This window comes from Mustela nivalis (assembly GCF_964662115.1).
Source record: "Mustela nivalis genome assembly, contig: HAP1_SCAFFOLD_1155, whole genome shotgun sequence".
NCBI classification, from domain to species: domain Eukaryota; kingdom Metazoa; phylum Chordata; class Mammalia; order Carnivora; family Mustelidae; genus Mustela; species Mustela nivalis.
Window position 1 is genome coordinate 51,569 of NW_028135509.1, and position 27,169 is coordinate 78,737.

Genomic DNA, 27,169 nt, shown 5'->3' on the forward strand with positions numbered 1-27,169 from the left:
TGTTAACACAAAACAATGAAAGTATTCAGGAAGAAATCTAGATTCAAGTACGTTTCTATAGAAGACACTATGAGAGATTAAAAATCAAAGCTTAACAGGGTAAGACATACAACAAAGTCTGTAGGATGACTAACAGCCTCCATGTGAAGACTAACCCAGTCAGTTAGTTTTTAAATATTTCTGAAGGAAGACGAAACATGTTTTAATGAGAAGAGCTAATATATACCAACTCGCTCAGAAATCGACATATACTTTTATTCTATGAAAAAAAAATTTCAGGAAGAAAGTCAGACCGTTGTTCAGGGCCTAAGAAAAGCACAGAATCGGTTCTGCACTTCAGCTGACTAGCTTGGCAAAGGTCTGACTGGCGTGACTCACTCTTTCAGTTCAATGGTTTTGGTTTTTATTTTGTGTGTCTGTGTGTCCTCAAGTGAAGAAAGGGCATACCAGTAAGACTATAATTTCTAGGACCTGCAGGAGGGGTGGCCTCTTCCACAGTTTGCTGCTGAGTTCCCCTTTCCTTGGAGTGGTTTCTCCTTATGGTTTTCCTCCGTCTGGTTTGCCCTCCTCCCAAGTTCAGCTTATGACCCTGAAGTCTTGTTCTCCTTCAAAAGCAGGACTCCTTCTTAAGAGCTGAAATGAAGGCATGTTGCCTCCACTGTGGTGCCGATTCACCACGGCACAAGAAGAGTCATCTAATATGGACATTGAAAGGGTTCCTGTAGATAGGTAGCTGATGTTTAACCCGCCACTAACAGAACCGGCTGTCTGAAGGATGCCATTTCTCATAATGCAAAATACATTGCTCCATGACAGGAAGAGCTATGGAGGGAGTTGGTACAACCATAGCTGAGGCAGAACATCATCTGTTGGTTTTTTTCTGCTGCCTCTCACTGCAGAGGAATAGAGACCCGCTCTCCAATTTGACAATCCTTGCTGGAAAACTAGACAGTTGTTTTCTGAAGTTCTCTAAAGGAGACAGTTAAACCTCACTGTTATGGTCAGTCATCATTATCATTATCCTAAAACACAAGTGTCTATTACCCCAGGACGAATGATACTGTGTGCTACCCTGTGGGGAGGCAAGGACTTGGCCCCGGTCCTCAAACGCCCTGCAATTCCTTTGTGGTAATTCAATACACACATGTGAAATGTCCAAACCAGGACAATGCGGCCTCGGGGCAGGTGCCTACAGAGAGGTGCCATCCAGACTAAGTGTTAGTGAGCTCCTAGGAGGGAAGAGATTATCCAGTGAAGATTCACCTAAGAGTCAGGAGTTGATGTGGGCCTTGAAAAAAGAGAAGAGATAGTAAGACATGCTGAGCTTGTGACTGGGCTCGGGGAAAGGGCTGAGGTGGGAATTTACAGAGCACAATCAGGGACACTGAGAGCAAACTGGCTAGTAGGGAACTCATGAAAAGAGAGGGGAGTCGACGACCTTAGAAGGACATGGAGAACTTGACTTCCATCTTGGATTTAAATGGTATAAATGCAAACCCAAGAGGGTCACAGAGCAGAGGCCGTACACAGGCCTCTAAGGGGACAGAGAGATATACTGGCATTGGGGTATCCTGTAATGTGGAAGGTCTGGGAGTATGAAGCAGTCTGGAAATATGGTGATGGCCTGAGCTAAAGATGAGGAGGGAGTGGGAAGGCAAAGCACAGGTATATTTCAGGAAATATTTATGGAAACCTCTTTTGAATTAAAATACATTTGAGGCAAACTGTGTAGAGCACATTTGTTCTTCATATCCCATTCATTTACCTGTCTCATTTTATGCATGAATAAACAGGCTGAATATATAACAAATAACTACAAGATTAAATCTGTCAATTGGGTCATCCGTAAAATTCTCCAAGTTACTGGGAGAAAAATAAAAATAAACGAACCCCCTCACCCCCACCAAAACATGTGTCAAGGACACAGTAGTTTCTTAGGAAATGTTGGCTGAATTTGAATATAAATTACTCTTCTATAATAAAACTTCACTGAAAGTCACTAAATTCTCTACAGCTGGCTAAATATGTCAAAAGCCAAAATTTTCTTTTCCAGTTAATTTGGACAGTTTTTGGTGGCAAAATTTGCTATGTGAAACAAATACATTTACCGAGTATCACTAGGAGAGGTACAAAGGATTTGCTTACTTAGAAAAATGCTTGAAAAAATAAATTTATATTTAATGTGTCTTAACTGAATCATTCTTGTGAATATGTTAAGGCTCTTGTTTTAATTAATAGATTCTACTGGATAAAAAGAGGCTGAGAAAACCAAGACAAAATTTGCCCTATACTTTCCTGTCAGCTGAAGTTCAGTCTGATACACTCAATACATATGTCACTTATCTCTTAAGCCTGCATGAGATCTGGTTTAAATAAACAATTAAATGGAAAATTAGGTGGGTAATTTCAAAAGAAGGGGGGAAAGAGTCAGTTAAGCAGTGCAGTGAAGCTTGAATAGATCAGAGGAAACTAAAACTCTTGCTTGGTAGATGCCAATACTGGTTTGCATGGAGGAGTTATTTTGCTAAAAGGAAGTAAAACCGCTTTGTGAAATGTGTTGTCCTGTGATATGACAAGCACTGGGCCAGTGTGTGAAAATGGAAATGCTTCACGGATGCTCTGAGAAAAGGGTTTTTTTTTGAAAATTAAAAAAAAAAAAAATTTCTACAGTAAACTCTCTGAGAAATTCCAACAAAACCTACATCTTTCTGCTCACATTTTTAAACAATGATCAGGGCAGCAGGAAAAAAAAAACCAGTAAACATACATTATAGTTTTTCATCCAATAAATGTCTCAAAACTAAAAAAAAAAAAGGATTTGAAAGCATTCTTTTTTTCTCTTGGAATATTTCCTGTTATTTGGAAATTATGCCATTTTAGAAGATTAGTCACATATTTTAAGGTGTTTCCATATTGAACATAAAATATTTTGAACCACGATGACACTTCTTAAATTCACATTTTTAGAGCATAAAGTTATTTTTAAGAACAAATAAATTCTGCCTTTTACCGGTGAATTTCTGTTTTTAGCATATTGTGCCAGCTAGCATTTTGGAGCCGTATAATAACCATTTCTGTTTCCAGCCACCAAGTTGTTATTCTTTTGGCATAATATAGATTCAGGAATGCAAGACTGTGGATCCTAAACCAGTGATATAGAAACCTATCATTTGAAAATCAATGATGAATACATGCGTGTGGTTTACTGCTAAGAAGAGCCTGCATTTAAACTGGCTTTGAAACCGCGGGCCTCCTCCTCACTTAGAACGCTGTGGCCTGCGTTGAGGCTGTTGTCCTACCTTAAGATAAATTCACCGAAGAGAATGGTCTCATTCAAAGTCAGGGGTCAGGGGGTGGGAAATGCCAGCTCTCAATAACCTTCTAATATACATATTCAACATTTCTTCATGCTGTGTTTTAAAGTTACCCTCCGCCTGGACCACAATCAATTCAGATGTGACTTTATGCAGATGTCACAGTCCTCTGACCACTTCAAAGCACAAAAATTATAAAGCATGAGTGAATGGATTTCCTGATTATAGATTATAAGAAATGAAGAACAGACCAACTTTAGAGTCAGTTTGTTTTATAGTTTGATTTGATTAAAAATATTGTTTCACATAAAATAAAACAATTTAAGCATTCACAATATAATTTGTAGGAAGGATAACAGAATCGACCTGGATCGGTTACAAGTTTCTAAACATTCATATTAAAACTAGTGTAAATATACAAAACTTGAAATGTGGTGTTAGGAGAAAAAAATTTTTTTTCTCCCCAGTTAACCTGAAAACACTTGCTGCCTTTTTTTAATTTTTTTATTGACTCCTATTTTAAGAAGTTGTAAATTCAAAGAACATATTCCTGGCTTAAGATGTTGTGAGAAGGACATTTTGCCTTGTCTCACAGAGCGCAATTGAGCATGTAGCTAGCTCTCTCTGAGCCCAAAGTTCTAAAACTTCCTCTTACTTGGATGTTTAGACATCACCTTCCCCCTAGGACTTCCATTATAAATACAAGCATACAAAACTAATAAGCACAAAACAGATACTAGTCTTTATGAACCACAGCTAATTTTTTTCACGGGCAACATTTTTTCTTCAGTCTCCTGAATTGTCCTCTTTGACTATCTCTGCTTCCTCTTCCAGCTCCCTGTCCAATCAGATACCAAATCCCTGCTTCCTCCTCCAGCTCCCTGTCCAATCAGATACCAAATCTCTTTTTCTTCAGAAATGCCTCCCTCCATCCCCGCTGCCACCATACTAAGGAAGCCTTTCATCGCCATTCGACTTGGTCTTTTATCAGGGTCCCTGGTCTCCAGTGGTAGGGTTTTTCACCAGACCTTACGACTGGCTTCACGAAAACCGTGAGCTCCTTAAAGCTGTATGCAGACTTATGTGCACGTGTGTGACAATAAATCTAACGTACAGTCTCAAGAATTTCTCTAACATTTTTTCTAAAGGGCTGTTTCTGTTATGTTACTTTTTCAGACCATACTTAACACTGTTGGGTCAGTGCCCTGCTTGGCTCTCAGAACTGCGCATAGTCTGACCCCCCTCTGTTTCACCTAATTCCCAACATCTACAGCCAAGCTCACAGCCCTCTGGATACGCCTGTGTCTTTGCTCTAGCAGTGTTTGCTCTCTTCTTGTTTTTGTTTTTTTTATATATTTTATTTATTTGAGAGAGAGAGAGAGCAGGGGCGGAGGGGGTGGTGAGAGGGGCAGAGGGAGAGGGAGAAGCAGACTCCCTGCTGAGCAGGGAACCCGATGTGGGGCTTGATCCCAGGATCCCAGGATCATCACCTGAGCCAAAGGCAGACACTTAACTGAAGAGCCATCCAAGCACCCTGCTCTCCTTTTAATTCAAATTCTTTTTTTTTTTAAGAAGATTTTATTTATTTGACACAGAGAGAGAGAGGAGAGAGAGAGAGAGAGAGATCACAAGTAGGCAGAGAGGCAGGCAGAGAGAGAGGAGGAAGCAGGCTCCCCGCTGAGCAGAGAGCCCCATGTGGGGCTCGATCCCAGGACCCTGAGATCATGACCTGAGCCGAAGGCAGAGGCTTAACCCACTGAGCCACCCAGGTGCCCCTGAAATTCATTTTTAAGAATCAGCTAACACCTCAACTCTTTCACGAGAGTTCAGACAACTCAGCCCACCTTGAACACACAGTCCCTTCTATCTCGTTGCAATTCGAAGCAGTGATACATGCAGAGGACTAGCTCTTTAAGTGTTTCAGATGCTTGAAAAATGGATATACAGACTATGCTGGAAAAATTAGGAATTACTACTCAGGAATGGCACCAAAAGTTAAGTTACTGAGGGAACGTGAGATGAAAACTGAAAGTGTAATATGTTACTTGCTAATTTCAAATATCGAGGGTCTCTCTTCTACGCGCTACTTGAGAACATTTCTTATTTTAGATAATGATTACACACTGATGACCAAGTACACCATTGAGACAAACTGCTCATCAACCATATGATATTAAAGTCAGGAAATCACGCAAGTGCCCAACTACTAAATTTGTTTAGAGAGAGTTAATTGAAGCTTCTTTTTCACTTGTTGCACCTGTTAATCATTTCACAGCACATTACCTTAGCTAACTGCAAGTGGTAGAATCAAATAAAGTAGGAATTTTCCCTGATGAAAAAGAAAACTCTGAGGCACAGCCTCTTTTCTTCTTTACTGACGAGTGTTTACGCTTCCTGCCACAGGTTTTCTCTATACATCTCAACCATAATTTACTCATATGGAACATTCCACCAAGAGTCGAGCTGCGTGATATCCCAAGAAAAAGAATGCCAGAAGTGTGGTAAGTAAGAACGAGCAGGATTTTACTAGGTGGTCCAGAGAGAGAGACTTCCCGGAGACAGGGGATACATGAAAGATCTCAGAGTCATGACTGTATTGGGGAAGGACGAGTATTCCCATGAGAATGGAATACCAGTGGTTTTAGAGTATGCAGTTTTCAGAAGCTGGAGAAGCAAGTTTGACTAACACAGACCTCTCAGATCATGTTAACGTTACACCCTAGTCTTTACGCTAAATGTTTATTCAACTTCTTACACTAGAAATTAAGCAAAGTTAGAGTTTGTGAGTGGTAAGTGACATCCTTAACTGTGCTTTAGGAAAAGGGTGTCCGTGGAAGTGGTAGATCAGAGGTTAGACTGCCATAGAAAAGCTAGTTAGGATGCATCTGCCACAGACCACGGGAGGAAGGAGGCGGCAGAGACAGGAAGACCTAGAAGGCAGAAGGAGTGAAGGAGTGATGGTCAAAGGAGGATGAAGTAGATAAATCCAAGTTCTGGTCTTGAGGTCTCCATTAGAGTTCCACCAACCACACTGAGCCGTAGCTTTCTTAACCCTAAGCCATCATTTCATCGGTGTGAGAGAAGCATAAATGCAATCTGAATCAGAGCCTCTCATATACTTGTCTGAGACAGCCTTCCCCAACATGACCATGCAATAATATTAACAATATCAAACACTCTCTAGAGTACTATTTATCAGTAGAACCCACAACATCAAGCATACATTTTGAGGACCTTGAATAGTACCAGGCCCTTAGTGACTGCTATAGAATTGTTGGCTATTATACATGGATATAAAGCACCTTGAATCCTTGCATTGACACCCTTGTCAGGTACGAATAGGATCCCTGTGTTGCATAATGAGAAAGCTTAACAACAGAGAGGTCCAGCATCTTGCTCAATGTCAAACAGCTCTCAGCGGATGGAGCCATGATTTGAACCCAGCAGCGTGTCCAGATGCCATGCTCTGAAGGACGGCAGTTGACCTGCTCCCTGAGAACTGGCACACTCCGGAATTCTGAAAACCCCCTGTGTCAAATCTCATTCTAAAATTATAGGAATGTGAAGGAAGAGAGGAAAGGAGTAGAGGGTGACACCAGGGATGTGAGAGACCCAAAGGGCCATCCTAAGCCAGAGGTGATGGGGTTTCTTCAGGAACACAGTCAGCGTGGCCGGCAGAAATGGCATTTCTGGTTGAGAAAAGGCTGAACTCAGACAAAGAGGCACAGAATGGTGATGTTCTAAACCGTATTTCTGGTCTCTGGGATAGATAAATATTTACAAATAGGAAATATTGGGTTCAGCAACACTAAATGCCAGAGCAACTGTTTAACTTTCAGTGTGCTATTTCGAGTGGATGATTAAATATGCTCTTAAAAGTAGATTCTGTAATATTTTAGTCGATAGCCTCTCCTGTAATGGAGGGTAAAGATGTTTACCTACCTATTGTCAATTTAAGAGAACAGCTTCCATCAGAGCCACTTAATACGATGGTGAAATGCTCAGTGTTTTAGAGTATCTGTTATTAGTTGTTACCTGGAGAATAATTTTTAATACATAGGTGTATAAACTGATTTTGTTTTGTAATTTGTTAATGGTATCTTATTTTTTGGAATTTGGGGCAAACTGCCACAGGAGAGCACCCAGTTGAACCTCTGATGTATTGATTTTCTGTTTTTACTTTGGCAAAAGGTTTAACCAACTTAGGTTTTTTATTTCTTTCATTGGAACAATTTGAAAACATTTATAGCATACTTTCTCGTTAAACTAGAGGTGTCACATACATAATAATGCTCACTACCGTCATTTAATTTTATATCTGAGTTAGTTTACGATAAGTTAGTTTCCAGTATTAGGACACTGTTTTGTATCTCAAACATACATCTTTTCACAGTCATTTGAAATCCCAGAGTCCTGGGATCGAGCCCGACGTCGGGCTCTCTGCTCCGCAGGGAGCCTGCTTCCTCCTCTCTCTGCCTGCTTCTCTGCCTTCTTGTGATCTCTGTCTGTCAAATAAATAAATAAAATCTTTTAAAAAAAATTGTATATAGTAAACTTGTTCCTCCTACCCTACTGGAAGCAATGCACTTTAAATAGTTTTTAGTAGAAAAATACTATGACCTTCTAGAATTCAGTTATATTCACTGAGGCTTGAATGCCTCAACCTTGTTAAAAGTGCAGAAACTATGTTATTTAGCTATTGTGAATCATGATCTTTTTTTTTTTTCTTTTGAGGGAAAAGGAGATCTTTTTCATGGGATGGCTCTAAGGCAAAAGGCAACCACAAAACATGTGGAGGTCAGAAATCTGGGAATGATGAAAACTTTAATATGCCTACTGTGGAATAGAGGCAGAGCAGATTTTCTGGTTCTTATCCTGGTAAAGACTCCTGATTACAGATTCTTAAACATAAAATCAAGTCTCCACTCTATCTGAGGGTTTCTTAGGGAAATAATACAATAATATATAATGTTAGACTATGAAGAAACTCCTGTGAAACCTCAGTGTCTTTTGTGGTGTATTCTTAGAAAAATACTCCAGGAATACACAAAAGCCAAGACTATTCTTGGCTGTACCAGTTAGAGGGCAGCAGACATTCTACAAAGAGCTTGCCTCTTCTACTTGACCATGTCACCCTGATGCTGAATCAGACCTTCACGGAGTTCATATCTACCCAACTTGTCCTTGATATTTCTTGGACCTGTTTTGTTTTATATCTTTTGTGAAATTAACAGTCTACCTGCCAACTAGATCCTGAACGTTGAACATTCAGCGCATACAATAGGCTCTGGATTGTGAGGCAGTTAAGAAAAGACATTTTACTTATTACTGACTTGTTTTTTCAAAGATTGAGAGTCTGTGTCACAAAGCAGGTTTGTTTTGGCAAACGAGTCTTTCATTTGTCCTAGCAGTCATGTGGGTCAGGCATTATCATCCCAATTTTTGACAGATAAGGAAACTGAGGTTCAGGGAGCTTCTGTGACTTGTCAGTAAGTGGGACAGTTTTGATTTGAATCCAAAACACAAGCTGCTTCTACTACTTTATTACAAAAGCCAGATGTTTCAGATTTAGAATGCATCCTTGTATTTCTTTGAATAAAAGCTCCATTTGCAAATAAGGAGGAATTTGACAACCTGATGTTTTCAATGCACAAAGGCACTCAAAATATCATTCTACTTTGAGTACTGATTTACTGAAGGGATAGTTTTTAATTGCACCATAAAAATGATACTGAACCTTGCTATCTTAAAAAAAAATTCCACTTAACAATGAATGATAGATTTATGACTCACTTAATTGTTCACTTCTTGAGATTTTGGGGCTGTCTCTTTGCTAAAAATGAGGGGGTGTCTTCATTATTGACACAATCGTTCATTCTCTCAGTCATTTTTATAAACAAAAATATTGAGACAGTACAAATTAGAGAGAACGTGACAGAAGAGAAGGAATAATTACTTGTGGTTTTAACATTTACACAACTGCTGCAAACACATCAGAAGATGATAATGTTCAAAGTGAAATGTGTTGCACTGTACTGCATTGCACTTCTGTTCTGCCTCAGGTTGATTCCTATACTCTATTTATCCCCACCCTTGAGGGTAGGGGCCGCAGCAGACATCTCTGTGAAGCCTACTAGTGCTCTACTTGCTTATTATACCTTTAATAAATATTACTAGGAGGGCATTAAGCTTCATTTTTTCCTTAGGAAATCAAGAATATAGGTAATTATAATACTGACAATGCGAACATTTATTAATAAGCACTTAATCTGGTGAAAGAAACTGTGCAAGGTGCTGCCTTCTATCATTACTCATTTAATTTTCACAACAATCCTAAAAATGGGAATTCACGGCCTTTCCAAGGGCAATAATGTCATCCCTAGAATAACTTATATGTCATGTGTTTTCACTGGTTATTTTATTTTTCTAAATATCTGCCTCTGAATTATTTCTCCAAATTACTGCTTGTGCAAAAATTTTGCACCATGATTTTCTAGCTATCTCCGAGTTGCTTAGTGTTAAACTGAAAGTTCCTTTTTTCATGATTGTCATGTAAATTAATGTAATCATGTTTATGTAAATTGACCATAGATTTAGATTTGCTATTATTACTACATTAATAATAACCTATATTAATACAGCAGGCTGTTTTCTCCCCCACACTAATCAGTTCTTTACCGTAACTGGAGGTTGTACATGGAGTGTAAGGTCAAGAAATTGTAAAAGGAGGGCATAGTGTTTAGCAAAACAGCTAACAAGTAAATATTAAATTCAGTTAAAGCGATTAAAATGGAACAATAATAAGTAAACCCGGTGAATATTAAAGCATCCCATGGTCACATCCATAGATTATAAATTAAAATTGTTTCTCCATATTTTGGTACAATATAGTTTCCTTTAGTTGAAGATAAACTAAAGGGATATATTTTATTTACTCTTTCAAATATGAGACGTCATCATGACTTTAGTACTCTTTGGACTGAGATTTGAGTGAACACACCATGCAAGTCCAACTGTAAAATTTAAGTGACTGGCAAATGTTTGTCTAAAAACAGCAAATTATACTCTTGGCCAACAGCCTTGAAGCCCCAAAAAGTCCCTGGTAGGTAAAAAGTTTTATTTCCAAAAGAGGGGCTTTTTTAACCACATCCCTTCTTCAGCATCTACTGTCTATTGATGCACAATTTCATATCAGTAATGATTTTGAAAAGACCCGTTCTTTCTGTATTCTCTCCAAATAAAATCTTATGGTGATGCTAGAAGCAAGAAGAGAAACCACTTGTGTATGAGGAAAAAGAACTGCTAAGAGAAATAAAGAAAAATGCTGAGTAAAACTAATATTTTAGGAGAAAATATTAAACTGCTGGTATTAATATTAAAACAACCACAGTTTTGTTGGTCACGCTCTCAAGTCAATGGGATATGAGCAAAGAGACAAATTCTCACATTGCTTTACTGACTGTAATAGGAAGATGGGGATACAAAAGATATAAATTGTGAGGTCAGAAATATACAAGGCACTCTAAAGTCTGCTCAAACACTCCTGAGGGAGCTGTAATTTGAGATTTTGTTTTCCCCTGTGGAAATCAAACTCCTTAAGAATTAAGTTAAACTACAGGGGTCAAAACGGATTTTATAATACTTTGACCTAGCCTTTAACATTCTTCCTTTACCTTCTCTTTGACCTGCCTCTCCTACTTCAATGTTGGCCCCTAGGAAATGGCATCACAAGGTATTTTTTTTTTTTCTTTTTTTTTTTTTTAAGATTTTATTTATTTATTTGACAGAGAGAAATTACAAGTACACTGAGAGGCAGGCAGAGAGAGAGAGAGAGAGAAGGAAGCAGGCTCCCTGCTGAGCAGAGAGCCCAATGTGGGACTCGATCCCAGGACCCTGAGATCATGACCTGAGCCGAAGGCAGCGGCTTAACCCACTGAGCCACCCAGGCGCCCTTTCACAAGGTATTTATAATTTTCCAGGTCTTGTGTATGGGAAGCGGACACTAATTTTTTTTTTTTTTTATCATATGCTGTAGATCATCCAACTAAGAGGACTAAGTTTTTTTTTTTCCTTTAATAAATCTAGATAATAACTTTGGTTTGGGTTAAAATATCACTGTTACTTAATTTCATGGATAATAATAAAGCAATACTGATGGATCTCTATGTTTTGGGTGAACTCTCAAGGTAAAACTGCAAATGAACTCAAAATTTTTATTTAGAATAATTCAAACTAACAGAATAATACTTTCACCAAAACAAGAATCCGACTATTAATTTGGATTCTTTCCCACATGCTGCTTAACAGTATTTAAAAAAGCAGTAGAAAGTTGTATTTTATGCTAACAAAAATAGTTTTCTTGTCTCAGAGCAACTAAGTCATATCCATCTCTCTTTCTTGAATATTACACTGTCTGAATCTGTATATTGTTAGGTAACAAAAATGTAAACTTGTTAAAGCCAATCCTTTTAGATGGAATTTTTAACCACTTTACTGATACTTTAAATCAGTGAATGAAAACTGCAGAGAAGTCTTTCTGGCTGATAAGAAAGTCAGCCAAGAAACTTTTGATAAGTATCCTCAAAAACAAATACTTGCAAAACAATGGCACTGGTACAGAATAATTTAATATTGTATATCCTTTTCCTCTCCTCAGTTCTATTTTATAATATGCTAAATTTTTCTTTTCCAGTACTAAATGAATTATAAAAAAAAAAGTCATGTAAGTGAAGTTCTATCATTATATAATCACGAAACATTGCACGGAAAGCCTGTATCTTATCTGCAATGTGAGTTCTGAGTTCAAAGGTTCAAAGTCACAGCCCAAGGTCGTGCTAGATGGAGTCCTTTCAGAGCCTGGAAGCTAGCGCTCCTTCTTTAAGTCACTGCTCAGTGATTTACCCGCAGCAGTACGCTGCCACCAAGTTTCCATGTATTTAGCTGATATAAATTAAGCATTCCAGAAGTGACAATGCTTGACAACCAAACGCATAAAATAGTAAACAATTAACAATCAAAATAAGGAAACAGCTGTTAGTTTCTTTTTTATAAAATTATACCTAATTTACAATAAATGCCAATTAAAATTATTAACCAATATACATAAATCTCCTTTGCCTTATTGTCACATAGCTATGTAGATTGTAAAATTCTCTTAAATTTTCAAAGAGATTCCTAAAATGTTTTCCTTTCTTCGCCTCTCCATCCTTCCCTTTCTTTCTCTTCTTTGTCTCAGTCACGAATCCTTGAGCATATTGGCACTTTGTACTCCATAAAAAAGCAGCTATGTTATCAACGTGAAAACAAAGGGTTCTAATAGGATAGTGAAAAATCCAAAACAAGGCATAGCTCCGAGACTGGATGGGAAAGATGCTATACTTTATCATCAAGTGGAGCTGAAAAAGAGAGGGCCTACCTTTTATTTCTATTAAGTCTAATGATTACAAAAATCCACTTGAAATTGATCTTCAATTATCAATAACCACTAAGATTAGCATGCTAAAAGCTTTAATTACACAGCTATGACAAAATGTAATTTAAAAAAGCGGGGACTTTCGATTTTGCCTGTTGAGAGGAAGGGACTAAGCACTGGATGAATAACTGTGAACTGAAACCTAGAAATGTCACCACTGCTAATGTCTTATAATGACTTGCTGTATACGTCCCTTAAATCAAGAGTACAACCTCATCCTGTTACTTCTTTGTTACTTTTTGCCTTCATCTTTGAAACCGCTTCAATTTAAGTGATAAGAGGTTTATTGTTTTAAGAGGTGGTTTGTGATGGTCTGATGTACCAACCCACATTTCATTTACTGCTGTGTATCAGTTCTTCAGGATTTTAATTAAGTATGTTGGAAAAGTTAGTAAAGCTTTATTGGCCAATGTTTCTCAGTCATTTAACCGGATAATTTACTATTCTTTGTACGGCTACCAAAAGAATATATTATTTTTGTGAATTATAAATCGAGGGTCTATTTTTTATATTTAAAATTACATTATTTCTTTGAAGTATTCTTTCTTTTCTCACATCAACATTATTAAAAATTCATAACGAGTAGATTAATTTTTCCTTTATTCAGCTAACAAACATAAACTGAGTATCTGCCATGTACTCTCTCTTATGTCTTGAGCTGGGAATATAACCTGTAAGAAAGACACAGTCCGCCCCTAGAGGGCTGAGTGTCCAGGAGAAAGATGTGTGCCCAGACAATGCAATAACAATGCAATGAGATAAGTGATGTGGGAGCAGGCTTCCATGGGCGAAAAAAGAAGAGATGCATAATTCCCCCTGAATGGCTGTACCGAATTCTGAGGGATGACAAGGAGGGCTCAGGAGCAGGAAGAAGCTGAGGGAAAGGAGCACTAGGAATGCATATGTAAAGGCAAGTGGCCTCAATACTGTTTGCAAAGTAGCAGCGCAATGAAGAGGTTAAGAGCATGAATGTTGGAGCCAGACTGCCTGGGTTCCACGTTGGGCAATTAACCTCTCTCTGTCTCAGTTTCCCCATCTATGGAAAGGGTATAATATGCATATCTACTTTAAAGAACCATTATGAGAATAAATGAGTTCCTTTTTGTAAAGCACATAGTAAGGGCGATTTAAATGTTTGTGTTATTAGAGTGCAGGGTTCTTGCTGGCAGCGGGAGAAAAGAAGGTTTAAGAGTAGAGAGGAAGGCTGGGCCAGAGATAAGAGGCTCCTGGGTAATTCTGAGAGAGATGGGAAGCCATGTCTGGACTTAAGGCACATGAAGGATGACCTACAATTAGTGTAGGCCTTTGAGAAAGGCTAATCAGTCATGGAGAGACTGGAGGGGAACGCAACGTGAAGCAGGGAGACAAATTAGGGGGCTCTGGAAACAGTCCTGGAGCGTTGCTAGGAACCGGAACCAGGGCAATGGGATGGGAATGGAGAGAAAGGAGTGGATTTAAGAAGTACCTTGGAGGCAGAGTTGGTAAGACTTGATGATCCACTGGATAATGGGATGAGGGAGAACTATATAGTTCAGGGGCTGGATGGGAAAGTTGCTTTACTATATCACTGAGCTGAACTGAAAAAGAGAATCCTTATCTCTTTGGTCTCTTGGTATTTATAAGTACACACTAATTGTTAAATTCACTTCCTTTCTGCATGGTTGTACCCGCCCCCCCCCACTTTTTTTCTTTTTACCATTGAGAGCATCTGATTTTGAAAAAAATACAAAGATCGAAAAGTATTTAATTGTGTGCACATGGCCACAGACTTTCTACCTTGATCAGAGACGTTGAATTTCAATGACAATATTCGAAATTTGGAAGCTATCTTTCGGCCATTTTGCCTTAGTTTTCTTTTCTGAAAATGCAGAGACATTCTGGCTGGCCTCGCTTCCCCTGGTGTTATGTGATTCTCTGACATCAGCATAGATATATTCAGCTTTGACACATGATACTGGCGGGTTTGAGAAAGAAGGGGAAGACGGCTGAGCCTGCAGCAGGACCTGACAGGAGCTTGCCTCTACTAAGTGGCATCTGCAACAGGTGTTCTGTGGAGCCAGAGTTAGAAAGGGCTTCCTCCTCTATTTTTAAAAAGTAAGGAACTAACTCTCTCACAAATATATAGACACTGGAAAAGTTATATGTTCATGGCTACGAGATATATTCCTCTGGATATAATGTTTATTATCATCAAGGTGGTGCAACTGAGTGTCTTTCTTTTTGTTTCCTTCTATTTTTGAAGTAGAAGGTTTTTTGTTTTTTGTTTTTTAAGATTTTATTTATTTATTTGACAGAGAGAGAGATCACAAGTAGGCAGAGAGACAGGCAGAGAGAAAGGGGGAAGCAGGCTCCCCATCGAGCAGAGAGCCCGATGTGGGGCTCGATCCCTGGACACTGAGATAATGACCCAAGATGAAGGCAGAGGCTCAACCCAATGAGCCACCCAGGCATCCCTGAAGGGTTCTTATGTCTGTGGTAGATAGAGGTCTTGATGCAGGAAGATACATTTGCTAAGCTTGTAAGATTTTTTTTAGTTCAATGACGCTATAGCCGGATATGTGGCTAACTTTTACACTTACAAGACCGTCTTCTCTGTCCCTGGAGGGCCATTAAACTTAGCGGGCTGTCAGAGAATTGACAATGACAGCATAATTGAACAACCAAACACTTCTTATTTTCAACAGAGAATCCTAAAGCATTCTAGCTATTAAGCAGAAACAAGAGTCTATTTCCATTAGGGCTGAGTAACCCATCCCCCCCATTTTTTTTTTTTTTTTTTTACTACATATGATAACTTTTTTCACCACTACCAGATGTTCCTATAAAAGCACTGAGATACTGGATAAAATATCATAACATCAAAACCATTTTTTAAAGTTATCTTTTTCTTGGTCTTTGTGATAATCCAGTTCTCAGTCCCTACCATTCTCTCTAACTGTAGTTTTGGCAGAGACTTGAATCCGAGCAACACTGGTCTGGCTTTGATCTGGTTTTGTAATTTTCAGGCTGCAAGCCTCAGAGTATGTTTCGAGGGAAAAAATGAGCATTTTGTTTCAATGTCCAGAAAAATAGTATATTGAGTTTACTCATTAATTTGACTTTACCTAATTTTTAAAAGGTTGATAAAATAGGAAGCTAGTACCATTGATAGTGTTTGTTAATTCACTGTTTAGTCCAAATTCTTTTTCTTTATGACTCACTGAATTAGTGAAGAGCCAGTATCAGAAGGAGAAACATTTCCCCCAAATGGATATATTTATAAAAATGTTTTTGTATGCTGATTTTATCTTCTTTCTTATAATTAGCGGACTATTATATTTGACCTTGGCAAAATATTTTAATTAGTTGTCCATGGATATTTTAATAAGCTTGAATTTTTTTTTTTTGACATTTCAAACATAACCTTGTGTCATTCAGGCCTGTCTCCTACTATTTTAAATGTATATCATGTTCCAGCGGCAGGAATTACCATGGTTACTTGTTAAGCCAATAGTGAACTGTGGTTTGCATTAAAAACTACTGTGCTGTCTTACGTCTGCTCTGAAAATGACATCAATATCTCAATAATTACAATAATATGAATTAATATGGAACCCTGGGGAAGTGTGCCTATAACATGATTGGATGTAGTGGAAGAAATCCTTAAGAGTTTATATGCATATATACATACATATATATATATATATATATTTAAAGATTTTATTTATTTGTTTGACAGACAGACACAGAGAGAGAGAGAGAGAGAGAGAGAGAGATCACAAGTAGCAGAGAGGTGAGTAGAGGGGGAGGGGGAAGCAGGCTCCCCGCAGAGCAGAGAGCCCGATGCGGGGCTCGATCCCAGGACCCTGAGATCACGACCTGAACCAAAGGCAGAGGCTTAACCCACTGAGCCACCCAGGCGCCCCAAGACTTAAAATATATTTAAATGGCTTTTTGGGAGTACACCATATTCATATTCTTTAAGAGCTAATTTTAATGTAAAAATTGGTTTTATTTTATTAACAATATTGTTGAATGGTTACACTCTCACTCCCTCCTTTTTATTTTTTTTAATTTAAAAAATTTTTAAAGATTTTTAAAATCTTTAAGGGAGGGTCAGCGGCAGAGGGAGAAACAGACTCACAGATAAGCAAAGCACCCAATGCAGGGTTCGATGCGGAGCTCGAGAATCAGGACCTGCACCAAAGGCAGATGCTAACCTGCTGAGCCACCCAGATGCCCCTCCCTGCCACCTTTAACTTATTTACTATTTTCTTACTTATTTACTTACTTATTTATTTTTAATTAAAATTCAATTAGTTAACACGTAAGTTATGATTCATTTCAGAGGAATACCCTCTCCTTTTAAACATGCATTCTACCAGGAGTTTGGTACTTCTTTGGGTGGAGAGAGATTCACATTTAATGTGAAATGATTCACAGAGAACTCAATAGGCAAGTCTTGCTAAAGGTACTTTTGTATCCAGAGATTGTATCTAGGATTAAATGGGTTTGATCAGAGCCTTCACTTCTGGTTATGTGGACTAGCTGAAGTCTGATTAAGAAAAGTTCTAGTTTTCTTCTAAGTTACTAATCCATCCATTCCTGCTTCATAAAAATGCTTGAGAAGTTCTGGGGGCCATTTTTCCATACAGCTCACACATCTCCCTACTTGGTTCAAAAGACTTACTTCCTGCAAATCGCCCAGCAAAGAAACCCTGAACAATGATCCATGCTGTGGCCCAGAAATCCCCGCTCACCTGCACTGGTGCCTGCACCGGATGTGAGGTCTCCACCCATCAGACCACCTACGGATTAAAGAGAAAGATCAGAAGAAGGAAAGGCCACAGGTCCACAGAACAACACACTTTACCTTTAGCAATCCCAGTATTCTGGCTCTCCCAAGGGTCCTGAATTTGTAAAATATTACCTAAGTTGGATGGCTGACATTTGTTTTATTATGACATGCTGAGCTCAAACATTAAGCCTACATTCAATCACTGACATTTTGCAGAATCTTCCGTTCTAAGGAAGGTTACATTTAAAAAATCCAAAGTTTAAATGGTCTCTGAATTTTCATTTTTGGATGTTTTATAGAAAGTGGAAAAAAAAAAGCAGTAAGGTTGACTGTGTGTTGAAGTAAACTTACACTTGATGTTTAATTCTTTGTAAATGTATTTTTATATAATTAATTTTGTAAAATGCTAATTGTCCAGAACTTTGGTCATTTCATGAATCTACTCACAGCGAATGACCTCACTGACTACCTGAATTTTCCTTACTGACACAACAGAGAAGATTTCATTGCTACAAATTTAGAAAGGTATGCTTCTTCTCTGCTAACTTAAATTTGGCAATGTTAAAATATGACAGCTGGGAGAGTTCAATAAGATACTCGGTATAATAATTACTGTTCGTTTTAAGGAATACGATTTAGCCAAAAGAATAGAATATCAGCTGGATTCTTTTCTTTTCCCTCCTCCCTCCCTTTGTTCGTTCCTTCCTTCCTACCTTTCTTCCTTCCTCCTTCCCCTTCTTTCTTTTTCTTTAGAGAGGAAGGTAGGGGACAGAAGGAAAGGGAGAGAGAGAGTCTCAAGCAGGCCCACACCCAGTGCAGAGCCCAACGTGGGGCTCTATCTCACAACCCTTAGCCTGTGACCTGAGCTGAACTCAAGAGTCAGATGCTTAACCGACTGAGCCATCCAGATGCCCCTCGGCTGGATTATTTTCTAACTGATCCTAAGTGACAGTCTATAATTATTAGTTGGTTCTGGTTTTGGAGTTTGAAGAATATGTTCATTACTTTTATTTTATTTTATTTTAAAAAAGATTTTATTTATTTATTTGACAGAGAGAGACACAGCTAGAGAGGGGACACAAGCAGAGGGAGAGGGAGAAGCAGGCTTCCCGCCAAGCAGGGAGCCTGATGCGGGGCTCGATCCCAGGACCCTGGGATCATGACCTGAGTCAAAGGCAGATGTCTAATGACTGAGCCACCCAGGTGCCCCTGTTCATTACTTTTATTTTATTTTTATTTTTATTTTTTTAAAGATTTTATTTATTTATTTGACAGAGAGAGTTCACAAGTAGGTAGAGAGGCAGGCAGAGAGAGAGGAGGAAACAGGCTCCCTGCTGAGCAGAGAGCCCGATGCGGGACTCGATCCCAGGACCCTGAGATCATGACCTGAGCCGAAGGCAGCGGCTTAACTGAGCCACCCAGGCGCCCTGTTCCTTACTTTTAAAGAAATGTTTGTTATTTCCAATCAAATAATATTTTGGAGATAAAGGATGAAATTTTTAAAAAATAAACAAGCATGAATTTATCATGCAGGGAATTCAACTGTGTTTGAGTGTGATCTGAAAGGAATAACATATGGTATTGAAAATTCTTATGAAAAATTTCAGTCATATTCAAAAGCAGAGAGAATGGCATAATGGCATCCTTTATACACATCTCTCGGACTCAGGATGTATCAAGATTTTATCATTTGGTTGATTTTGATTATATTTTCTATATGAAGTTTCTGTACTAAATAGGAATAAGGTTTAGTTTAGTTTTGTGATTTTATTTATTTGACAGAGAGAGACACAGTGAAAGAGGAAACACAAGTAGGGAGATTGGGAAAGGGAAAAGCAGGCTTCCCATTGAGCAGGGAGCCTGATGCAGGGCTCAATCCCAGGACACTAGGATCATGACCTGAGCTGAAGGCAAATGCTTAATGACTGAGCCACCAAGGCTCATGTTTAGTTTTAATTACAAGGCAGATATTGAAGTATTCTCAAGGAAAAATTATTTTGTGAATAAATTGCCTTTAATATAGTTATGTGTGCCTAAGACATACTAAAAATTTCCTATGGAGTGCTTTTTAAAAAAGTAAAATGTAATATACAATGCTTTGCTATCTATGATTTAGAAATATAATTATTGTTGGTGCTTCTTTTGGAGATATAAGGGGATTGTTTGGTTATAGTCAGTATACATTTATTTAGTTCCAACTGTGAAATTGGCAATCCAGGAGGACTGTCTTCCCTCCAAGATTCTTTAAATCCAGTGGGGAAATAGACACAAATTCAATATAGCATATCATATACTGTATTTTGCTTGATCTGAGTATGAAGAATGGTTGGACTTTTCCTGAGCAATAATTTCTTTTCTCTGGGACACCGCACATTGTACAACAGTGGGGATTTCTTAGAAATACTGAGACTAATTTGTGGCAGGTATATATGTTCTTATGATGTCCTCTTAATTTCATTTCTAAGTTTTGTTTTTATTTCACACTTCTTAAGTTACACTATTTTATTACATTTCTTTTCTGCTTTCAGTCCTCTGTGGTATAAGTTTCTGTATAAGTAAATAAAAACCAACCACACTAAGAAATAACTAAATGGCACAAATGCTATCAGAGGACACAGGGGAAGATTTTATGGAAAAGGTGATAATCTGGCTAAGAGGAAGATGAGAAATGGCATCTTAGGCAGGAGGAGAGTAGTAGCAAAAAAATGAAGACTTTCTTTCTCCAAGGATGTTTGACTTTTTGTTTGAGAAATAGAGCTGAAAATATAGCTGTTTGAGAAATATAGTTGAAATATAGCCACATGAGAGGTGGGTGGGAGTCTAAATGGAAAAATAGCAGATTATGGGAGGTTTCAAAATCAGGCTGATGGGGTTGAAGACCAAAAAGAAGGTGGATTTTTTTTTTTTTTAAAGATTTTATGTATTTATTTGACAGAGAGAAATCACAAGTAGATGGAGAGCCAGGCAGAGAGAGAGAGGGAAGCAGGCTTCCTGCTGAGCAGAGAGCCCGATGTGGGACTCGATCCCAGGACCCTGAGATCATGACCTGAGCCGAAGGCAGTGGCTTAACCCACTGAGCCACCCAGGTGCCCCAAGAAGGTGGATCTTACGCAACGAGGAAACATAACAAATGGAAACCTGGAAAAGTCTACATCTTGGTGATAAAATACCCTTTGTGCCAAGAGTGGCTCCTTCCCGATTTGTTAACATTGCATGCATATGAGGACATACATACCTGTGTTACCTGCACTTGGAGGTCGATGTGTTACACCAGGAGACATACTGTTTCTCTGCAGAGAAGGGTGGGCCAGCGGCAAAAGGTTGGGGTTTCCCAGTGAGCTGACGGGGTTGCTGTATACCAAACTATTGTGGCTGGACACTGGGATGGAGACTGGCATCTCAAAGTTGGGAGGTGGAACAGCCTGTAGGAGCAGAGAAAAACGTGGGTAAAAGGAAAGAAAAGAAACAGAAGTCCTCATGTACAGACAGCCTTTAGTTTTCCAAGAAAAATTTCAAATTCCAAGCTGCTTGGTGTCTATAAGACCATTAAGGAGAGCTCTCAAGATGTTCAGATCATAAATTGATTTCTTTAATGTACTTAGAACTCTTCCTTCGCAACTATTAGAAAACGTTTCACTTTTGTTTAAAACAAAGCCCCATTTCATTAGACTCCATTGTCTTCGAATTCCATTCTATTAAGTAATAATTGTTCATTTGTGATGTCTGAATCTGGTGCCAGAAATGACTGCAAGATCAAAGGTACATGATTGTGATGACTTCACAGAGAAAGAGGAGGATTAAAATGCAAACCAGAGTCTTCAGTTTAATTGCTTATTGAAGCATATTTATGCAGAAGTTTAATGATATAAAATCATCTCCAAGCATGTGAATAGCACCTGTACTTTAATTATTATTTTTAAAAGTCTGTCTTTTGAGAGTAATGCTAAAGATAATAGGCATTTCAAGAAACAGAATTCAACAGAGCATGTATCATTCAATAGTTCATATTTTAAAATGATAGTTCAGAATATAGGTTACACTTTACATTTTGGGGGATACGTGGACACTGACAAACAACAAGATTTCTATCTCAAAGGAAAAGCTGGCAAATATTTAGTGAAATGAAGTCGTGCGGGTACCTCATTAGAGTAATTAGGTCCCAATTATTGATATTTTGGTATTATTTTAGCAATTTAAGCAAAATCATGCTTATTTCTCTGCTTGTACTAACCAATCATACTTACAACTCCCCCCTTTTAAAAAAATGTTTTAACATTATAAATGAAAATACTGCTTGCACATATTGCCAGAGGACTTACGGTGTCAGAGCATACAGCATTCTTACTATAAAATGGATACGTGTGTGTGTGTGTGTGTGTGTATTTAATAGATCTGTTAGAGACAGGGTTTACATAAAACATTCCCTCAGGATTTCAGATAAGCCAGTGTGTAAGTTTAAATGCCTATGTGCATGTGACTCAAAGGTTTTCATTTTTATTTTATTTTATTTTATTTTTTCCTTCAGTGATCTTAACATCAACTTTCCTTTCCTCGTTGATTGGCGAGCCTGTATCTTATGTCATGCTCTGCAAAAGCTCTTTATCCTGGTGGTGATTTCAATATTACTCTCTATTCAGGCTTATGTTTTCTTACTCTTTATTTTTCCTATTTTCTTTTCTTCCATGATCTGGACATATTGATACGAACAGAAGCAAATATTTCATAACTCTTTTACAAATGTCTTTGATTCCTCACTGTTTTACAGCAAGATAAAAATGCTAAAGTGCTTTATTAAAACAGTCAGTCTTTATTAAGACTTTATCTATTTTAAGCAGAGTAACAAACAATAACTTTGGATCAACATCATGATACAATGAAACATAAATGTTGGATAAGACGTCAAAGAATGAATTTCCAGAGGCTCAAATTTTCAGAGTCTTTTAAACAACAAAAAGTATTAGTTTATGTTGTAAAATAAATGTCTGTAGACTGAATGAAATATTGCATTGTAGTAAAAGGCCAAATAAGAATTACTTAGAATACCTAAGAAAACAAAGGTAAACAACTGTGGGAGGTTTTATTTGCCCCTCCAGATCCGCTCTCCAACCTCTTCATTGCTCTGGGCCTGGCAGGCTGAGTCTCCAGGCTGTATCCACCTGGCTCCCCCCGCCCTCTGGCTTCAGCTGGGCCAGGGGAGGCACTGGCAGAAGTACAGAGAGTAGGAGAGAAGTCAGGGTATTTGGCTACTATAGCATCCTCCCTGGGAGCCACAGGTTGGCAGAGGCTGTATTCTGCTCATGAAGGTCACGCCTCATTTGGTGTCATGTCTTCTATATTCTCAGATCTTGCTGTGCCACTGGTATCTTTTGTGTCCTCTTGCTCCTTTAGGCCTGGTTAAAAGCTGGTAACAGCTTCCAGGTTGCAAGCTGTAATATACTTCACCATTCCTTTGGGTTTCACTGAACTCTACCTATCTACCAACAGTTCTTCTACTAAACTCCCTTCAATGACCATGTTTCTCCCCAAAGCCATTATAGTGACTCTTTAGATCTAGAATAATGGTACTCTACAAGGGTGAACTCCCTCCCTAGGGAACACTTTGGAAATCTGTGGTACAGTTTTGGGGTGTCACAATAATTGGGGGTGTGGCTGGTATTTTCTGGGTAGGTAGGCAGGTGTTCTATATGCCGTCATATGTGGGACAGTTCAACACAACAAAGAATCATCTCTTGTCCTATTCAATTTTGAAAAGCCACCACTGGACAATTCATCTGTGTGAAAAAACCCATTGATAATGATGTGAATCAGAACTAACTCTGTTCTACAAACACAAGGTATTTTCATACATTGAAACATGGATTTTACTATATACTGAAATTTCCAGAAGTGCAATTACCGTGTGCATTGAGGGAATATTCTACTTTCCTATGTAAGAAACTTCATTAAAAATTGTTCACCATCTTGGAAAATCGTATCACCAATGGCAATTCTGCTTTTGTAATTTGGGTTGTAAATATGGCATACTGTTTTCTTTCAACTCATTCCATTAAAAAGTGTTCCTCCAACCATTCACTGAAAATCCTCTTGTCATGGTCCCTATTAACCTTCAGGGTGAGAAATCCAATGGGAACTCCTCAATCCTTAACTTGGACACAGCTGTCACTCCTTCTTGATAAACTTTCTTCCTTTCAAAACTCTGGACTCTCCCTCCTACCTCGATGGCTGAAAAGCTTTTGTTGCAGGTTCTCATTTCTCCCTGATCTTTGAATTTAAGAGTGGCATGGCTCTTTATCTGTGGCTCTGATCTCTCTCCTTATTCAGCCTTGCATATCCAACAGCAATCTCAATATTTCTACTTGAATGTCTAATAGACATCTCCAAATCAACTCCAATCTAGCTCAACTCATAGCTTTCTTCATCTCCAACTGATGACAATGCTTTCAATGGCATAGAATAAAATCCTTGGGAGTTCCCCCTGAAGAATCTTCACTGTTTCCCACACCCAGTCTACCCAGAAATCCTATTGGCTTAACTTCCATATATACCCACTCTCCAAACACCTCTCATTCGAATGGCCACCACTCTGATTCCAGCACCATCACCTCTTGCCTTGATAACTGCAGTCACCTCCTACAAGTTGCCTACTTTTATCCTTGCCCTCCTTCTTTTTATTTTCAATCTAGCAATCAAACTGATCCTTTAAAAGCACAGATCAGATGATGACACCCCTCTATTCCAAACCCTGTGAGAAGCTCCGACCTTACTCAGAGAAAAGCCCAACTTCTTCCAATGTTCCATAAGGCCTCATAAATCCCAGCTTTCACGAGGCTTCATGATCTGATTTCCTACTGTCCTCTTCCTCACTCGCTCATTCTTGCCTCATTTCCATGGCCAACTCCAGCACTTCCTTCAATTTTCTGCTCAAAATCTGGCCTTCTCAAGGAAGCCCACCCTGTCTACCTTATTTAATTGTGCTGTTTGTCCTATCCCCATCCTTCTCCTGATCTCTTTCTCTTGCTTTTCTTTCCTTTGTAACATCACTTATGATGTTGGCCAAATAATGTTCCCTTTCATCAAGCTGCTAGAGCTCTTTTGTTGTCAGGAAACGCAGCACTTCATCTAATTTTTATCATATGAATTGAATATTTTTCATCAAAGAAGTTTTAGGAAGACACTGTACTAATATGAAAATACAAGCTTACAATTTACTGTATATTATTTACTGAGCAGGCGCCACACTATTTAATTCACATACATTATGTGAGCCAACCCTTTCAACATCCCTTCACTATGGATATAATCCTTTCCTTTTTAAATCTGTGAGATTAAGTGCCCCAAGGTCATCCAACTAGTAAGTGACTGAGCCTGTTGCTTTTTCCATTAAATCACTGTGTAACACAGTATAAGTTTTTGGACAGAAATAAAATACTGCAGTCAGAAATCATACTGTGATGTGAGTATGGGCTTCACGTTAGCAGCTTATTATTGTGAATCATGAAAATAATGAACTAAAAGGGTTCTCATGACATGTAGCTGAGGAACCATGTTAGAGGGAGCTCTGTGCTCCTAACTGCCAGGGTGTGACTGAGGTCTCGGGGAAAAAATAAGCCTTCAAGACCCCTTTCTTCCGTATTTACCAGGTTTGGTATTTTAAAGCTATCTTTTAGCTACAAGTGTTTTTTTATCTGTACTCATTATTACTACTTATAAATGTTTAACTATGACTGAATACTTAAGGATCTGCTATAAAACTATTTCTCCCCTGAATATTCTATGGAGTGTTGATTGTGTCTCGGTAGACAGCAAAGCCCAATTCCTCTGACTGCATGTACATCCAAAGTAAGAAAAATTATCAATAATTATTTCATAAAATCTGGACCACCCTAATAACTGGTTCAGTGAAAATCTCTCTACTCCTCTCTTCCTCTGACCATCATCCCAAAGAATTATTCATTTTCCAGCATTCTGGGCTGTAAACAATTTGGTAAGTATGAAATTCTCTTGTGATTGGTTAAATAGCAATTAAATATAACTCTGGTAACAAAGCATATTTTAAAAATCACATTTAGGTGCGCCTGGGTGGCTCAGTGGGTTAAAGCCTCTGCCTTAGGCTCAGGTCGTGATCCCAGGGTCCTGGGATCAAGCCCCACATCAGGCTCTCCGCTTGGCAGGGAGCCTGCTTCCTCCTCTCTCTCTGCCTGTCTCCCTGCCTACTTGTGATCTGTCTGTCAAATAAATAAATAAAATCTTAAAAAAATTTAAAAAATCACATTTATAAAATATGCTAATATCTTTTGCATTCTATCTTTTGTTTTGTTTCTTTATCTGTATTAGGAACTGGCTAAATAATTTTAAAGTCGAATTATAAGTTTAAAAATGACCAACTGAGGAGGTAGCTCAGAGACTCAGAAAGAACAGGCTTTATATCAGAAATCTCAGTTGCAATCCTGTTGTGCAATAAATTGCCATTTAAACGGGCAAGTCATTTAATGTCCCTTGACCTGATCTGAGATATGAGCTGTTTGCAAATATAAAGAGATTAACCAGCTCTAAACATTTTAGGGAATGCAAAGGCTACAAAAGTGCATAAATGTTTAGAGGAATTTAGCATTGTTTGTTCTCTTCTTGATTTTTAAAAATTAGGGAACTTAAAAGCATCTTTTTAAAATACTTTTGTCTAAAAATTGGAAGCCAGAGAGTAGTTAAGAGCTCCCGACTTGCATATATCTCAGGGCCGGGCTCCAAATTTTAGAACATTCAAGACAGGTAGGAAGAGGGAATTTGGGGTGACTGAATAAAATGCTGTAGGCAGAACTACTATGTAATTTTCAGGGCACAGGCTAAAATGAAAATGTGTGGCCCCTGTTAAAAAATTATGAAGAGGGGCGCCTGGGTGGCTCAGTCGTTAAGTGTCTACCTTCAACTCAGGTCATGATCCCAGGGTCCTGGGATCAAGCCCCCTCATCGGGCTCCCTGCCTCTCGGAAGACCTGCTTCTCCCTCTCTCACTACCCCTGCTTGTGTTCCTGCTCTTACTACCTCGCTCTCTGTCAAATAAATAAAGAAAACCTTAAAAAAAATTATGAAGAATTTCAAGATGGCGATGACCAAGCCTACAAGAGCAGGGCCCTGTGTAACTGCACAGGTCACATGCCCGCAATGCCAGCCCTTCTTTCCGATACACAGGCAAAAGAGCTAAAAAGCTTTTAGTGTCTACCCTTGAACGAACTGATCATGGTTACTGAAGTGAGTCATCGTGGTCAGGAAAGTATCTGAACTCTTACCCAAAACCCACTATTTTCCTAAACTTACCACAAGGAAAAGTCCAATAAAAAGTTAAATAAAATATTTTTAATAAAATATTTTTAAGTTAATAGGCCCTCTTTCATTTAATGTGAATGACTGAACTGAATCCCCTTTTTGGGCCACTAATGATACTCCCTTTCAATCAACCATCACCAGGCTGCTAAGAACCGACTGAGATATCCGAATTTCCTCAAGGTTGTCTGACAACCCTGGCCTGTACTTGCTCTTTCCTTTCCCATCCCCAATTTCTCACAAGGTCTACACCTTCATCATTCTTGGTCTTCTCTCCAGCACCTACTCC

General features: G+C 38.5%; 2 protein-coding genes across 46 annotated transcripts in view; one reads left to right on the forward strand and one right to left on the reverse strand.

Annotated features, from left to right (window-relative positions):
* The window catches only part of LOC309857731 (uncharacterized protein), an 83,150-nt gene that overhangs the window by 42,497 nt on the left and 13,484 nt on the right, over positions 1-27,169 (forward strand). The window contains exons 1-2 of one of the 4 annotated variants that reach the window (XM_082750495.1): positions 13-4,366; positions 5,718-5,815. The exons of 1 other annotated variant lie outside the window; for it this stretch is intronic. In XM_082750495.1, coding sequence (XP_082606621.1) covers positions 4,233-4,366; positions 5,718-5,815 — 232 coding nt within the window. In that variant the 5' untranslated portion in view covers positions 13-4,232. Of the gene's footprint in view, positions 1-12; positions 4,367-5,717; positions 7,714-16,514; positions 16,559-17,981; positions 18,089-27,169 lie in introns of those variants that run through there. 2 more of the 4 variants (XR_014307880.1, XR_014307878.1) reach the window with 2 other exon arrangements.
* MEF2C (myocyte enhancer factor 2C) overlaps positions 1-27,169 on the reverse strand; it is a 154,688-nt gene that overhangs the window by 11,100 nt on the left and 116,419 nt on the right. For all 42 annotated transcript variants that reach the window (XM_082750463.1, XM_082750482.1, XM_082750466.1 and 39 more), the window contains 2 exons: positions 20,799-20,985; positions 17,526-17,573 (listed from right to left, as the gene is read on the reverse strand). In XM_082750463.1, coding sequence (XP_082606589.1) covers positions 17,526-17,573; positions 20,799-20,985 — 235 coding nt within the window. The remainder of the gene's footprint in view (positions 1-17,525; positions 17,574-20,798; positions 20,986-27,169) is intronic.